The sequence below is a fragment of the Stegastes partitus genome, unplaced genomic scaffold (assembly GCF_000690725.1).
Source record: "Stegastes partitus isolate 25-593 unplaced genomic scaffold, Stegastes_partitus-1.0.2 Scaffold1887, whole genome shotgun sequence".
In the NCBI taxonomy this organism is placed as follows: Eukaryota; Metazoa; Chordata; class Actinopteri; family Pomacentridae; genus Stegastes; species Stegastes partitus.
In genome coordinates this window covers 16,128-30,707 of record NW_007579618.1, presented here as the reverse complement: position 1 = coordinate 30,707, position 14,580 = coordinate 16,128, and the positions used below count along the sequence as shown (strand labels likewise).

The 14,580-nt window shown below is 40.0% G+C and overlaps 1 protein-coding gene across 1 annotated transcript in view; it reads right to left on the bottom strand.

Annotated features, from left to right (window-relative positions):
- Positions 1-1,834: 1,834 nt before the first annotated feature.
- The window catches only part of hecw1a (HECT, C2 and WW domain containing E3 ubiquitin protein ligase 1a), a gene marked incomplete at its 5' end in the record, with an annotated part of 27,298 nt that continues 14,552 nt past the window's right edge, over positions 1,835-14,580 (bottom strand). The window contains 9 exons of the mRNA XM_008302822.1: positions 1,835-2,058; positions 7,615-7,813; positions 8,531-8,645; positions 8,953-9,099; positions 9,609-9,738; positions 10,271-10,369; positions 12,039-12,191; positions 12,926-13,039; positions 13,433-13,547. Coding sequence (XP_008301044.1) covers positions 1,947-2,058; positions 7,615-7,813; positions 8,531-8,645; positions 8,953-9,099; positions 9,609-9,738; positions 10,271-10,369; positions 12,039-12,191; positions 12,926-13,039; positions 13,433-13,547 — 1,184 coding nt within the window. The remainder of the gene's footprint in view (positions 2,059-7,614; positions 7,814-8,530; positions 8,646-8,952; positions 9,100-9,608; positions 9,739-10,270; positions 10,370-12,038; positions 12,192-12,925; positions 13,040-13,432; positions 13,548-14,580) is intronic.

The window sequence follows — 14,580 nt, the reverse complement described above, 5'->3', positions numbered from 1 at the left end:
GATGTGACATCATTGTCTGTGACTCTGCAGAACAGAAAAACTTGAAGGAGCTGTCTGTAACATTGCTGTCCATTCAGAGGGAAGTGTATGTCCAGCTGCTGTCCTCCCTTTAGACTGAACTTCAGGGAGACACAGAATGGGAAGTTGCAGGTCCGGATGTGGGCCATCCTGGATAATTCCAATCCTTCTTGACTATCATTACTGGAATACAGAATTGTAGTTGTAGAGTCTGTACCTGCCCTTTATGTCAGTCTATTTAAAGGAGCGACTATCTTGATTTACTGTTTGCATTTGGACCAAAAGACAACTGTTTAGGAAGTATCATGCCACTGATCTTTCATGAGCTCCAGTGTACCAGATTACTCCTGTTTTTTAAGCAAATTCTCAGTTGTGAATTACTCTGCACGTCTATAGTCTCTGTTTAAAAACAGAAACTTCAATTCAATAATTAACTACTGAGAGTGTAAGAATGTGTGCAAATGGCTCCAATTCCTCTGGTAGATCATTCTATTCATCTTATCCAGATCCTCTGCAGTTCCTCAGGGATCTGTTTTGGGCCCAGTTTACTTTTCAGTTTATACAATTCTCCCTAGATTCATTGGATTGTCTGCAGACATTTTTTGTCACCACATGTAGCTGTTTCTTTCATGTCAATAAATTGTGATCCTGATAGCCTTGGCTCTCTTCTTAATCAGTGCAGAATTCCTTAACAGCCATGATTTCAACTTAAACCCAAATGATAAGCGCTCTCGTCTGTCTTCTGTTTCGTAAGAGTTCTGCAGTTCTGCATATTTTTGCCTTAAGTTCTTTGCTTGCATTGCTAAAGTGCTGTAGTAGTTTCATGTCTCAGGTCCTCAGACAGGATCCACCACAGTCCACATGAAGTACATATTGATCCTTGGACGCTCTCCATGACAAAAATCAGACATGATTGTTCCTTTGGCATGAGGGCTACTAAACTTTGCATCCAACTGATGAATGTTTTTAAAATCTGTGTTAAGCTTCCTTAAAGCCCCATTTCTAAATACATCTGAAGAGCAGCAAACCACCTGAGGATCTGTGAACCAAACTTTTCGGTCAAGGTTAAATTCACAAAAACATATGCATAATTTAGTAAGTCAAAATTTGTTATACTTGTTTTCAAGCTGTGACTCTCTAATTTGTCTTCTCAACTTTTCTGCTCCTTTCTACTCTTTCTCATTTGGTGAGTCATACTTACAGCTCTATTGTCTGTATGAGCACTGCTAGTAATACTTTCCTTTATTAATGCAATTCTTTTCCCTCTGATTTTGTTGTATTACTTTTTGTTTGTTTTCACAGCAATGACATTAATGTAGGTTTTGTCACTTAGTACATTATCGCTTATATCTTTTCTGTGTAATAAAGATGGATTTCAACGGTTTCTCAAGTACTTAGCTTTCATAATAATGTGTTAGATTAGAAATAAAATTCTTGCTTTCAGATCTATTACATTGATTTTTGTTTTCCTTACTTCTGTACATTGCTCTTTACTGTTTGACTGGATTTTCCGTTACTGTAAGAACTTTCATCACTGGACGGATGATGCATTTTGGTACATGTAAGAAATGCTCTTGATTTCATTGTCCATACCCATTCTTATACAGAAATATTGTTTTAGAAAGCCAGTGTAGGGTTTTCACATTCCCCACTACTCTCCCATTAATATAAAAATAACTGTAGTCCTGCTGTGGTGTCCTAAGTGCTGGGTGCAGTCATAAAGATCCTCCTAGCTAAGAGAGAGACTCTAACACACAGAACCAGAACAGTGACATACATACATCCACATGACCAAAAACTTTGTCCAGGACAATTCAGAAATCTTTACGACATGTTAAGCCTACAGAGGCTGCTTTCCTTTCATATTGTGACCCAGTCAATGTTAGATAGAGAGGGATGCAGTGTTTGATTTGTCTGTTTTGTCTGTCTCACTCCAGGCCGAACGTGCTCGTTTCCTCGACAGCGATCAGCAGTTTCTCATACAGCATGGTGTATGAAGGGTATGGAGGCAGATCAAGGCGGTTAAAACAGGTATGAGCCCTGTGAGAGAGACAAAGAGAGAGACAGACAGGTGTGATACGAGTATGGCAAGTCAGTTTTTCTTCCACTTTGACAAACAGTAGGAAGATCAAGGACCCTGCGCAATGATTTTTCTGTCTTGGAGATATACACACACATTTTTTGTCACGAATACAACCAATTCCTTTAATACTGTGGTTTAAGGAGCTGGAATGATGCTATAACATCAGCTTTACTGTAACTGTAATAATTATTCTGGGAAAAACATTTTGTCTGCTGCTACTAGCCATGGATATACAAAGCAGAACTAAACACAGGAGTACAAGAAGGCATCTCAATTATTTAAGTGAAAGCTCACAGTTTATAAAATTTTCTCCACTACAGTTTTTCTTACTTGCTTTGGTACATTTCTCAGATCAGAATTGAAATTCCCAAAACCACTTGTTCGATCTTCACATCATAGTGTCGCTTGTGTACATAAAAAAAAAAATCCGTTTTTCATTTATTTGAACAAGTTCTAAATGCTTTGGTACATCCATGCACATGACTACATACAATTATCTGCTGTTTCCTACATCATCAATTGCTTATGTCATGTTGACCAAAATGTATTATAATGGGTCTCTGTTGAATAGTCTCACCCCCCACAAGATTTAGGCATTAGTTCATCGCATAAGTCTTTACATGCAAAATGGTTGAACGAGTTGTCATAATATGTCTAGCATAGTTCTATACATTTCCATTAGACTTTTTTTTTCTAAATCTGTCCTAAATTGGTAAGCTGCTCCCATGTGAATCTTGAGTTTCTCTAATAAAGCAAAGTGTGTGTAGCATTACATAGATCAACCAATGATAGACCAGTTTTCTGAAATAGCTCAAAGGTGCATCTTATGAATCATCAACTGGCAGGTATAGAGGAAGACTGCACTGTAATTCCTACAGCACTGCATGTACAATTTTCCCTAAGGAGGCTGTCCTACGTTCACATTTCTACTCTTGTTTTTTTGATTTTTTTTGTGCTATGCAGTGCTGTCTATTCCTTTCTGTATCGCAATGACATGGTCTGTCAATAAATTACAGTACAAACAGTGAAAGCCTAAATGTGAATCTTGTCCAGTCTCTTGCAATCAATTTCCCACATACACTAAGGTGCAACTCACAATTTACAATAATTGTCATCAAAACTTCTGTCATCCTTTACATCGGAACATCCCTCCAGAGTACACGTTATATTGACAACATGACTAAGCAATTTGACTGTCTTACTTGTCATTCTGATGGCACTGACATGTTCATTGACACAGACATTTAGTTTTGAGAGATGAACTAAGGATGTTGAGCAAGTAACTGCCTTTTGCAGGTAATCCATGGTGTTGTGCTATTTGTATGAATTGTTTTGAGAAATGCACTTACTGTTTCACAAATGTTGAAAATGATTCAAGAAATGTACCAAAGAAACTGAGAAAAACTGTAATTGCTCAGATGTTCTGCACACTTTTTACAATTTTGGGCTCATAAATGCTTGCTCACTGGCATTCTTCTAAGTTGCACTGGTATAGATCAGGGCTGCACAATGTTGGAAAAATTTGAGACTGTGATTTTTTTTTTTCTGTAACTTGTATTTCAATATGAAACACTACAGGATCTTTTACCCGATGACTTGCATAACTGTATTTAGAAAAAAACGAATCATTCTTGTTCTGCTTCTCCTAGAGTGTGACTCAGTTTGTGGTTAAGTGAGTGAAGTGCCACCTACTGGCCTTGTTCGTGTATAGCTCAGGTGTTCAATAAAGTTATCAGGTTTGAATGTTGAAGCTATCCTGCAACCTAGATGCATCTGTTTCACGGTGCTCTGCAGAAGCAGAATCTGTAAGTTTATTTAACTTTATTTGATTGTAGGAGATATTTCTATTATTTTTTTTGTATCATTTAACTGTTAGAACAAAAAACTATTCTGGAAATGTCTGTTTAGACTTATTTGATTTATGGTGTCTATATTTGTGTTGACATGCATTGTGCATTATGTTTTAGGCTATTTGTACAGTAGCTGTATACTGCGAGTTATTTTGTATTTCTTTTTGTACAGTTTTTCACGGCTTCCATTAAAAACACCTGAAGTCAGCTCCAGTTTCGGGTTCTTTATGGGAGAGTGTTTAGGCCGCTGCATAGCTATGTACGCAAACGTGTAGTGAGGGCAGCAGAATTCTAGAATGATTGAGGTGCTTTTGCATGGCAGTGCATCTACATAGAAGATAAAAAGTTGCTTGAAAAAACCTGAAAAATGACATTTTACTTTGAAGGTTTTTTTTGAAGTGTTAACCATGTGGAACCTTTCTCATGTGACACAGCAATAGAGAAGACATCTGAAATGTTCTTTTGCTTTGTACATCTGGCTTTGCACTTGTTATACAAAGCTTTCTGGTGCTTATTGAAATGGTCAAATGAATTAGTCATGTTAACTCATATGGTGGCAACAATTCTAAGACACTGCTGATAGAACACCTGTGTTTGATTAACATCATTCTTTCTGTAGCTGAAACAATTTTATCCAACCGACTAGGGCTGTACGATTAAGGCTGAAATGATGACCATGTTTGATATTTAAACAAACTGAGCACTGCATCTACTTCCATGTTGTGCTACATTGCTGCTACTGTACGGGGGGTGAAGGCTATTTGGCCCACTGTGCATCACAGGATGTATATGGAGGCTGTAATAACATGGTTTGGGTACTATGCTGCTATCATTGCACTGGTCAGAGTGGTAGCCCTGGGGGCTTACTACAACAATGTCCTGTATAGAGATACCCCACTTACTTGAAGCTGGTTCCATTTTAAAGAAATGTATGTTTGCAACTGCACTACAAAGATAAAGGGTAAAACATAAGGAAGGGAGACTTATACAGTCAGGAAACTGACTGTGCAACGCACAGCAACATCTACCTACAGTTTGCAAACATCAGCCACCATAAGTTGCAGGTGACACCGGACCTAGTAAAGCTATAGGTGTACAGCTTCTCAATATACTGAACTGAACAAGTGTTATAGTTAAAATGCACAGAAATTCAGTCAGAGGAAAGAAATTCTTCCTTTATAAGTTCCATAGTTTCAGTTTACAGTACCTCAGCTGTGTCAGCACAACCACACACAGTCACACACAATAGTTCCAAACCTTGTGTTATCAGTAGACCTACAGTACAGCAATGAATGCTCAAGCTAAAGCGTCCACTATACAGAGCTAAACTCTGGCTCTTTTCCCTGCTCTGCAGTGAAAGCTGAGGCCTGCTCTCTGTTTCTGCTGAGCACGTTCACATTTTAGCTGCTGTTTACCAAAGTAGTGTCCTACTCTAAGGTCAGAGGAACACACCTTGTACAATTACTCATGTACCTGCACTGCAGAGGAGAGAAAATACTGAAATAGCTGTTCTGCTGAGCTGGTAATGAACAATGTCAAACAGTGACATGCGGTGAGGTTCATGGCTGGTGAGGCACTGACTTCATCAGAATCTGATTTACAAATATATGCACTCTACACAGTAGCATATTTGCCATTTGATTGGCAGCAGTTTACGGGTTATGTTTCATATCTGCATTCTTTATACATACAAGCTGTAGCCCACAAAACGCATATTTCTTTTTTTTTTTTCCAAGTTATTGCGGTCTTACCTTTACCTTTAAATGAAGTCCATGCTCCACTCCTTCTGGACAAAATATCCGTTACTTTTTTGTGAAAGTCTCCTGATCTTCCTTCGCTGCACTTGACTTGCTAACTGTATATCGTGCCTCGTCTAGCTTGCTGTCACTTACTCTGCAGCCACGGAGTCACAAGAAGCATGTCTGGGATCAGAGCGCCCCCTGCCATGAGGCAAGAGAACTGCCTGCCTCATCTAGAACCTCTTAGCCGTTTATGATCGCTCAGCACAGGAAACACGTTACACACATACAGTTGGTAACAAAAAACACTGTACATCATTATATACATCCTCTGAACTATGGAAAATCAGTTCATATATTAAATGTGTTTGAAACATGTTATTGCAGACATACAGACAACAGCACGCTGTCACTGCAGGCAGCCAGCAGGTAGCGAGGGATTGTGCAATCCAAGTGAGGCTGAGCTCGCTGCTGCCTCACTTGGATTGCACAATCCCTCACTTTGCTGGCTGCCATGCAGTGACAGCCTACGCATGGCCGCCTGCGCAGTCAGGGATTGCACAATACAAGTGAGGCACAGTTCGCCGCTGCCTCTCCGGCTTCTCTTCCAAGCATTCCATCTATCCATTATCTATACACCGCTTAATCCTCATTAGGGTCGTGGGGGGGCTGGAGCCTATCCCAGCTGACTTAGGGTGAAGGCAGGGGACACCCTGGACAGGTCGCCAGTCTATCGCAGGGCTACACTTAGAGACAGACAACCAAGCACACTCACATTCACACCTACGGACAATTTACAATCACCAGTTCACCTCAACATGTTTTTGGACTGTGTGGGAGGAAGCCGGAGAACCCGGAGAGAACCCATGCTGCACGGGCAGAACATGCCAACTCCACGCAGAAAGATCCCGGTGCCCCCACTCGGACATGAACCGGTGACCTTCTTGCTGCGAGGCAACAGTGCTAACCGCCACCTTGCAGCCCTCTTCCAAGCATTTGAATGGGAAATTGCGAAAATTTTGCGATTTTGAATTTAAAAATCGTCCAAACTGACAAGGCTAAATGAAAAAATAAATAATTTATAGTACAAATCACTGGATGAATATAACCATTTAAATTATTTTATCATCATATATTTTTTTCTTTCCGTGATGTCAGGTGAGGCTCTGCCTCACCTGCCTCCTCTGACTGCACGTCACTGATGCCAAAGCATTTGGACTGTGCAGTATATAGAGCTTCATGTTCCAGCAAATCAGAAATAATATCCGCTCAATCAAAATGCTGGTGCATGCTGGAGGTAGCTGACAGCTTTACAGTCTTACCAGTCACTTTGTCACTTTGGATGTCAAGGAAACAGCCTCAATGATGAGCGCCCTTTTCAGATGATATTGCTCCACAGTTTCATACAGTTTTCTAAAGTATTGCTTTGAATGCAAAAATACTTGAGACGACAAATTTTGTAATGTGAGTACTTATTGCTTGCAGCGATGTTCATTTCAATAGGTGTTATGTTTTAACTGAAAGTTGAACTGATGTGTGATCTATGCAACTTTACCTCCAAAACACTAAAAATTGCCAGTGGGGTTTGAAATATTGTCTTTAACAATAAAGAAAGATTACCAAAATGACAGTAGTGCTCCTCTGCCATCAAGAGCAACTTGGAGATGGGTGTCTTGCCTAAGGACCTTCGGCACATGCAGGGGCGGGGACTGAACCTCAAGACAACTTAGAGACAGTTATGGCCTAAATTTAAATCAAAATGTGGCTTAAATCAGAAGATAAGGTGCATTTGTTGAGGACTTTTTTCATTTGGTACTCTACGGAGTACACACATGCTGCACACTGCTGTGCTGTGTGTGACAGGTGGAGCATGCCTCCCTTGAACCTAAGGAACAAGATATGAGAGCTGAAGAGGATTACATACCTGGGTAGTGATGTGACTTTACCCCATTTCTCGATGCAGAAGCGTCGCAGGCCGTTAGATCCCCGCAGAGCGGCGAAGCCTTCATAGGGAACGCTGGACGTCCCTGTGACAAACTGCAGCAGACGGAGGCGCTGCTCATTGTTGAAGCGCTCCACAGCAGCCCAGAACCATCGCATCACTATGTGACCGTCATGGTAACCTAGTGTATGATCATTAGGGAGGCAATATGTCACATCTATTCAGTTTAAAGACTTGTGTACAGCTCTATTATAAATACATAGTGTATGGCGTTAAAATAATATATAATGTATAATAAATTGCAGCTACAAAGGCTCAGTATTTTAGCTATAAGACAAATACCAGCCTTCCTGACATGCATGACATTTTTAAACTACAGATCTACCTTTTTGTCAAGCTTTTAATGATTTTTATGTCTTTGCTATTAGTAATACAACTGCTAAACAAATAGTCTGATTGATTAAATAGAAAAATTAAAAAAAAAACTTCCACCCTAATTACTGATTAGTTCCAATAGCTACAAACCAGACAAGGTCAGGATTTTATGTAAAGACCTGATGGGACTTTAAAAATGCTGCTGTTGCAGGTCAGGATTCTGATAATATATTTGACATTTTTTGTATTTGTGGGATAATTAATGCCTTTATTCGAGACCTGACAGAAAGCTCTCAATATGTTGAGTGCACTTGTCACTTGATAAAAACATCTGGCATTTGAAGAAATACGCTGTACTTCCTTTAGGCTGAGAGTGAGACACCCAGATTCTCATCACTCGCCTGCCTGTACACCAAATGTGAAGCTACAGCTCGAGGTCATTTATGAAATTTAGTTTAGCCAAAAGACAAGTGTGCAGGTGTGCAAAAGTGTGTACGGTGTTCAGGGACAGTCGAACACGCACCTCCTCTGTACTCCGTGTTGCTTCTCCAGTCACCGAGGTCGATCTCTACTGTCCCTGCGATGACCAGCTCCAGCTCCCGCGCATCAAATACCGACACCAGCCGTGAGTCCACCACCTGGGATGGAGAGAAATACCAGCAAGTTCAGCTGCTTGTATTCACATTTTTATCAAGAGTGTGATGTGGTATCCTCAAAGCAGTGCAGTATAAATGAAGTAAATGACTTGAAAGAGCTGACAAATGTTTCATCGTGGATTCTAACTTTAGGCTTGTTATTTTATTGGGTTGCTCTACCTTTCTGCACCACTCTGCAGCTGGCTTCAGAACGACTCCAATCTTATTGCTGTATTCATACGCTGGAACCCAAACTGGTGTTTATGTTCCATTCCAAACAATCTACTACAAACAAATCAGTCATATTTACCTCATAGAAACCTCTAACCAGTGCCTCTGTCTGCTGCACCACTCCTCTCTCCACCCTCCACTTGGCCATTCGCTCTATATAATCCTTCTTGTTCTTTTCAGTCACCTGGAGGTTGGAGCCACCCGACTTCAGCTCCCGTTCTGTCACCTGGCAGCACAGTTAACAGTTTAAGTTATCAAAGCAGCACGCTGAAAGCTTGTTGTTGAGGGAATATATGTGGCTGAACATCATGTGTATTAGAAAGAAACAAAAACTAGATCTACACTCACAGTAGTTCATATGTGTCAGGGTTGCATTTTAAAACATCAGAATTTCACAAAATCAACTTCAGTTTTCTCATGTACTTGATGTACTGCAAATACAGACGTCTTGCAACATCATACTGTCTAGTATTATTTTCGATTCTCTTCAGAACTTAAAAGCATATTTTTTCTTACTTGAGAGGGTTTGATATGAAATGATAAGGGTTCACTCAACTTGTTAAAGTTTTTAAAGAAATAAATTATCATCCAACTTCCCAGTATGCATTACTGACTCCAAGACACGTTTTTGTAGCAGTGGAATACAAACAGAATGGAAACTTTGTCTTTAACACGAGAAGATACATCACGGCGCATTTGAACCCAGGGAAGCTTCTGATTGTTGCACATGCTGACCTGGCCAAAAACCTCCTCATTGACAGTGAAGGTGAGGTCCAGGATGTCGGTGATGTCGTTGTCTTTCATCCACTGCAGAGACTGGTGGAACTCCTCATCCAGGTACTCCAGATCAGACAGATCTGTTGGCCTATGAAATACACACAGCTTACACATACTGCCCACACAGTTACACAGTGTCAGTCTATCAATCAGTTCTGCAGTCTCATGGCAGCTTTCTTGAACATTAAAAACCGATGGAAAAATATTTCTGGAATTGAGAAAGTAAGAAAGAGATGCATCAGATGGCGACAAATTTGACAACGGAATCAAAGCGTTCAGATCCTATAAACTCAGGATGGATTAACAAATATGAAAAACTAATTTCATTTCAGGAAAATTATGCATACATCTTTAAGAGTGTCAATCTGTGACAAACTGAAAATCTGAACTGTTGGCATTAGTGCTGCAAGTACTAAAGACATAAATGAGACGTTGTACTTTTTAATTGCTTAATAAAAGAGTTTGTTCACTTTGTCTTAATTTTACCTGTCAGAGCAGACATTGTAAAGATACAATAATGTCCCTATATATACTGTATATGCATCCACTTCAATAGTTATTAACCTCTGACACAAAACTTGACAAGTAAACGACACAAAGTATTGTTCGTGTGCACTAACAGTCTGAGTAGGGCCTTGTAGAAGGGTCTGGTAAAGAAAGCATCCAGCAGGTACTGATGGATCAGAGCCAGGCCCAGAATACGACCACTGAAACGGAACCTGAAGGCACACACACACACACACACACACACACACACACACACACACACACACACACACACACNCACACACACACACACACACACACACACACACACACACACACACACTTGCATTGGAATTACTAAAGTAAAATTTTGACACTGACACATGAACAAGTAAAATCAGCAAACTGATCTTTGCTGGGATAGTGTACTTTAATCCGACCCCAACCAGTCAAGGCAGATGGCCGTGCTCCACGAGCCTGGTTCTATTCGAGGTATCATTCTATTAAAAGGGAGTTTTTTTTCTTCACGCTGTCACCAAATGCTGCATAAATGCAGTTGTTAGGATTTGTCGGGTTTCTCTCTATAATATAATATTGTAAGGTCTTCACCTTGCTATGCGGTGCTATGAGAGGATGCAGCGAGATTCATAGTAGTGTCAACATTACTTTTTTCTTTTTTTTAAATCTTTGTTTTAAAAGGGTGTGCAAGTAATAACAAGCTGACAAGGACATCCTGATCACAATATATGAGACAACAAAAACAGTATGTCAACAAACAGATTGAGAACTTCAACATAAATGCAACATTAATTCAAGAAAACACACTCACAGCTGTATATCAGTCAAAAGGGATTTAAAATGATTAAAAGATAATGGCCTCCCTAATTTAAGAAGCTTCTGCACATTGTTCCAGCAAAACAATTAAAAGCCAGTTTCACAGTCTCAGTATTAACACGATGATTTAAAGGATCAGATATTCTTGTGCCATAGTACAATGTGAAATTGATCTATAGTAAAAAAGACAATAAATATAACCAGGGAGCTTGAGATAAATTAAATGCAATGTCATTCTCTTCACACTGCCAACTGCCACCCCGCCTCTCAGTTATGGGGCTCAGAGGTTTTAGAGTAGAGGCAAGAACATGTACATATAACAACTCTGTTATACATACTATTTATTCATACAGCTTCCACTATTTTCATTCAGGTAACCCCCTGTGCAAATTATTTACATATTTATTTGAGTTTTAAAAAAGAGGGTTCACAGCTTTACAAAACCCAGTGGCAGAGTCACATTGAACTAGTCAGGGATTCAGTCTTGATTCTCCTTCACAATTGAGAAACAAAAATCCCAATAATATTCCCTTTTATTCTCTTTTATTATTCATTGTGCTATTATTTATTCATTAATGGTTATGTAATGCAACTGGTTTTAGAGGAGGCACCTGGAACCACACCCTTAGGAGAGCAGATGCATGAGCAGGTCGGCAGGGTTACAGGCTATCATCTATTCTTAACATCATGGGATACTGATGCTTGGACATTCATATCCCATGATGCTGATGTCATGGGATACATGATACACAACAGTCATTTACTGTAAAATCTGTTTGGTGTATTTTTTCTGTACTGAATGACTACAGACTTAACACATACATGCATACATGTTGGCATATGCTAGTACCTGATGTAACAACATTGTGCAGTGCGCAGCAGAGATCGAGCTGCAGAAAGTCATTTTATCAGAATGTGATAAAGAAAAAGTACAATAAAAACTTGTGGACACAGCTGGAGGGTTATGACTTCCAGTGTGTGCTCACATGTTCTAGTCACTGCGGTGATTGGTAGCTTCAACAAGTTTCATTAAACACTGATTAGTTACATGTCTGTTACACAGCTTACCATTCCAGATGGTTCTCAACAAATGCTGACATGGGGCTGATCTGAACGGTGTAGGTGTCATTGGCTGAGTACTCAAACAGACCGTAGTATGGATTAAACAGCTCCTGAGACAAGAGGAAGAAGAACTCTCTTGATGGACCACTGTAATCTAACCTAAAGAGACAAGAAGACAGAGACAGGGAACATGTGTACATATTTAGGTCCTTGTAAATTGGAATATTTTAACGGATAATATTGTCTTGGGGCTGCCAGGTGGCCTGATAACAGGGCAAGTCTAACAAAGAGACTGTCTCTTTGGAACTGAAAGGTGTAGAACTCTGATTCATGCTGTGACGTTAATGCTTAAACTTTACCATCTCTACCTCCATGTGTAAAATTTCTACCTCCAACTGTGATACTCTGATAAACCCAATTATGTGAAAATGTCTCTCCTGGCTTTTATCTCATCTTATATAACACTGCTATATTTTGTGCTTTTGTAACTGTGGTTGTGTTTCTGGATGAGAGCACATATGATGGAATTATTATGCATATCAGTATTTGGTGTTACTCAACGGCAGTTGTTTAGCCTGCACATGTTGTGGCTCAGTGTGTGGATTGATCTTATATATTGCAGGCCTGCAGTTAGCGGATGCAGTTTGTGTGCATCTTAGTATATACCTGTGTAGACATGGTAGCTTGCATGGGTGAGGGCATATCCAACCTGCTGTATGTATTTACACCTCTGTCTGAACTTCCCTGCTCACTACACGCAACATGATAAAAATAAACATACTGGCAATTGCAATCACAGTTCTGGGCTCTATAGACCTGAGAATGAATGGGATGCTGTATCGCTGTGTTTCACCACTGGCCGCCTGTTGTTTGAGTGAGTGTGTTTGTCTTACCCCTCCTCCCCCAGGAAGGTGACGTAGAGTTTGTTCCTCTGCAGCTCTTTGCGTGAATATGCCATCACTTGGTTAAAAGTTCCTTCCAGCAGATGTTCTCTTCTGATCAGCAACCTGTAATAACAGGATCAAATGCTACAGCTCATACTGGGAGTCTCCCCATCACTCCTCTGGGCAACAAAATGAACATTCATAAAAAATTTAAATTATTTGAATTTTAGGTATTCCAATCCTATTTTTTTGGTGGTGAATTCCTCTTACTTGAAGCTTAATTCCCAGTGTCCCCATGAACAAAGTACAGTGAACCAATATCTCTTTGGACAAATGTCAAAAATACTAAAGAAATATATAAAAAGCATTCTATAGATATAGATGATAATAAACACATATATGAGATCAGATTATGATGAATTGTGATCAGAGCATAAACTACATCTTAAATAAACACATCCTACAATCTAAAGGGAGTAAGAGTTGTTCAATTTATGTGATTTCTCCTCTTCTTACTTGATCTTGCCTGGTCCTTGACCATAACCTTTAGCTTCTAATTTTCGGTAGAAGTTTCGCAGCTTGGCCTCGAAGTCTCTGCGGTACGGAGCTGGGGCCCTGGCCCTCTGCAAGCCTGTAACGCACAGGACATATGTTTTTAACGAGAAGTTCAAATACTTTAATTCACAAGCTTTAAAAAAGAGAAAATAACCTAGTTTTGCCTGTTTTTTTCTAAAATGATGATGACATGACTGCCAGTGACCTGAGAATGGGAGGAAAGTTCTGAGTCAAACACTGTGACCAAGTAAGGACGTCATGCTTCACATTCAGAGTACTTCTATCGTGTGAGAGCATTTCTCCTCTCACCAAAGATCTACAAATGCAGGAAACTGACACCGGCATTTTTAACTTTTTACGTGTCAGTTCATGCTCTGACATCTCACTGACTGTAAATGTACTGATGCCTAGTGGACATCATCTAGTCTGGCCCTGGTTTTACAGCTGATGTATGTATGTTCTGAAACAGTGGCACTACTTTTTTTTCTTGTACAAAATTGCCAAACACTTACTATTAACATAAAAGTAACATAAAAGACACCTGAAAACTCTGGGTCAAAGAGTCTGTTTTGCACAAGCAAAGTGTCAGCTGTATTTTTCCAAGACACCTAGTGGCCTAATGGTTTAACATTTGACAATGCATTTATGATGTCCCTAGTTTGAGTCTACTCAGTGGCTTCTTGTTTTGTGTCATCTCAAGGCCTGCTTGAATGGATCTTTGTGGCTGACTGTTGTGGAGTAGTGCAGCTGAGCTCACTATATTTTTTACTGTTTTCCAGGTCAGGTTTCCACAAAGAAAATAGCACAACTAATGAATGAAGCACAATTACAAGCCAGGCTTCCCTGCTGTGACCTAATTTCCCTTTATAGACTCTCCCATCAATAATATGCATAACCCCCCCACACACACACACACACACACCTACACACACACACACACACACACACACACACACACACACACACACACTCGTGGCCTGCTTGAGGTCTGCTGGAGCTCATTAAGATAGCATTAGTGCACCCTTTCACAGCAGGTTCTGTCAAACAGCAATGATTGCTATTATGGGCTCTCTCTCTCTCTCTCTCTCTCTCTCTCTCTCTCTCTCTCT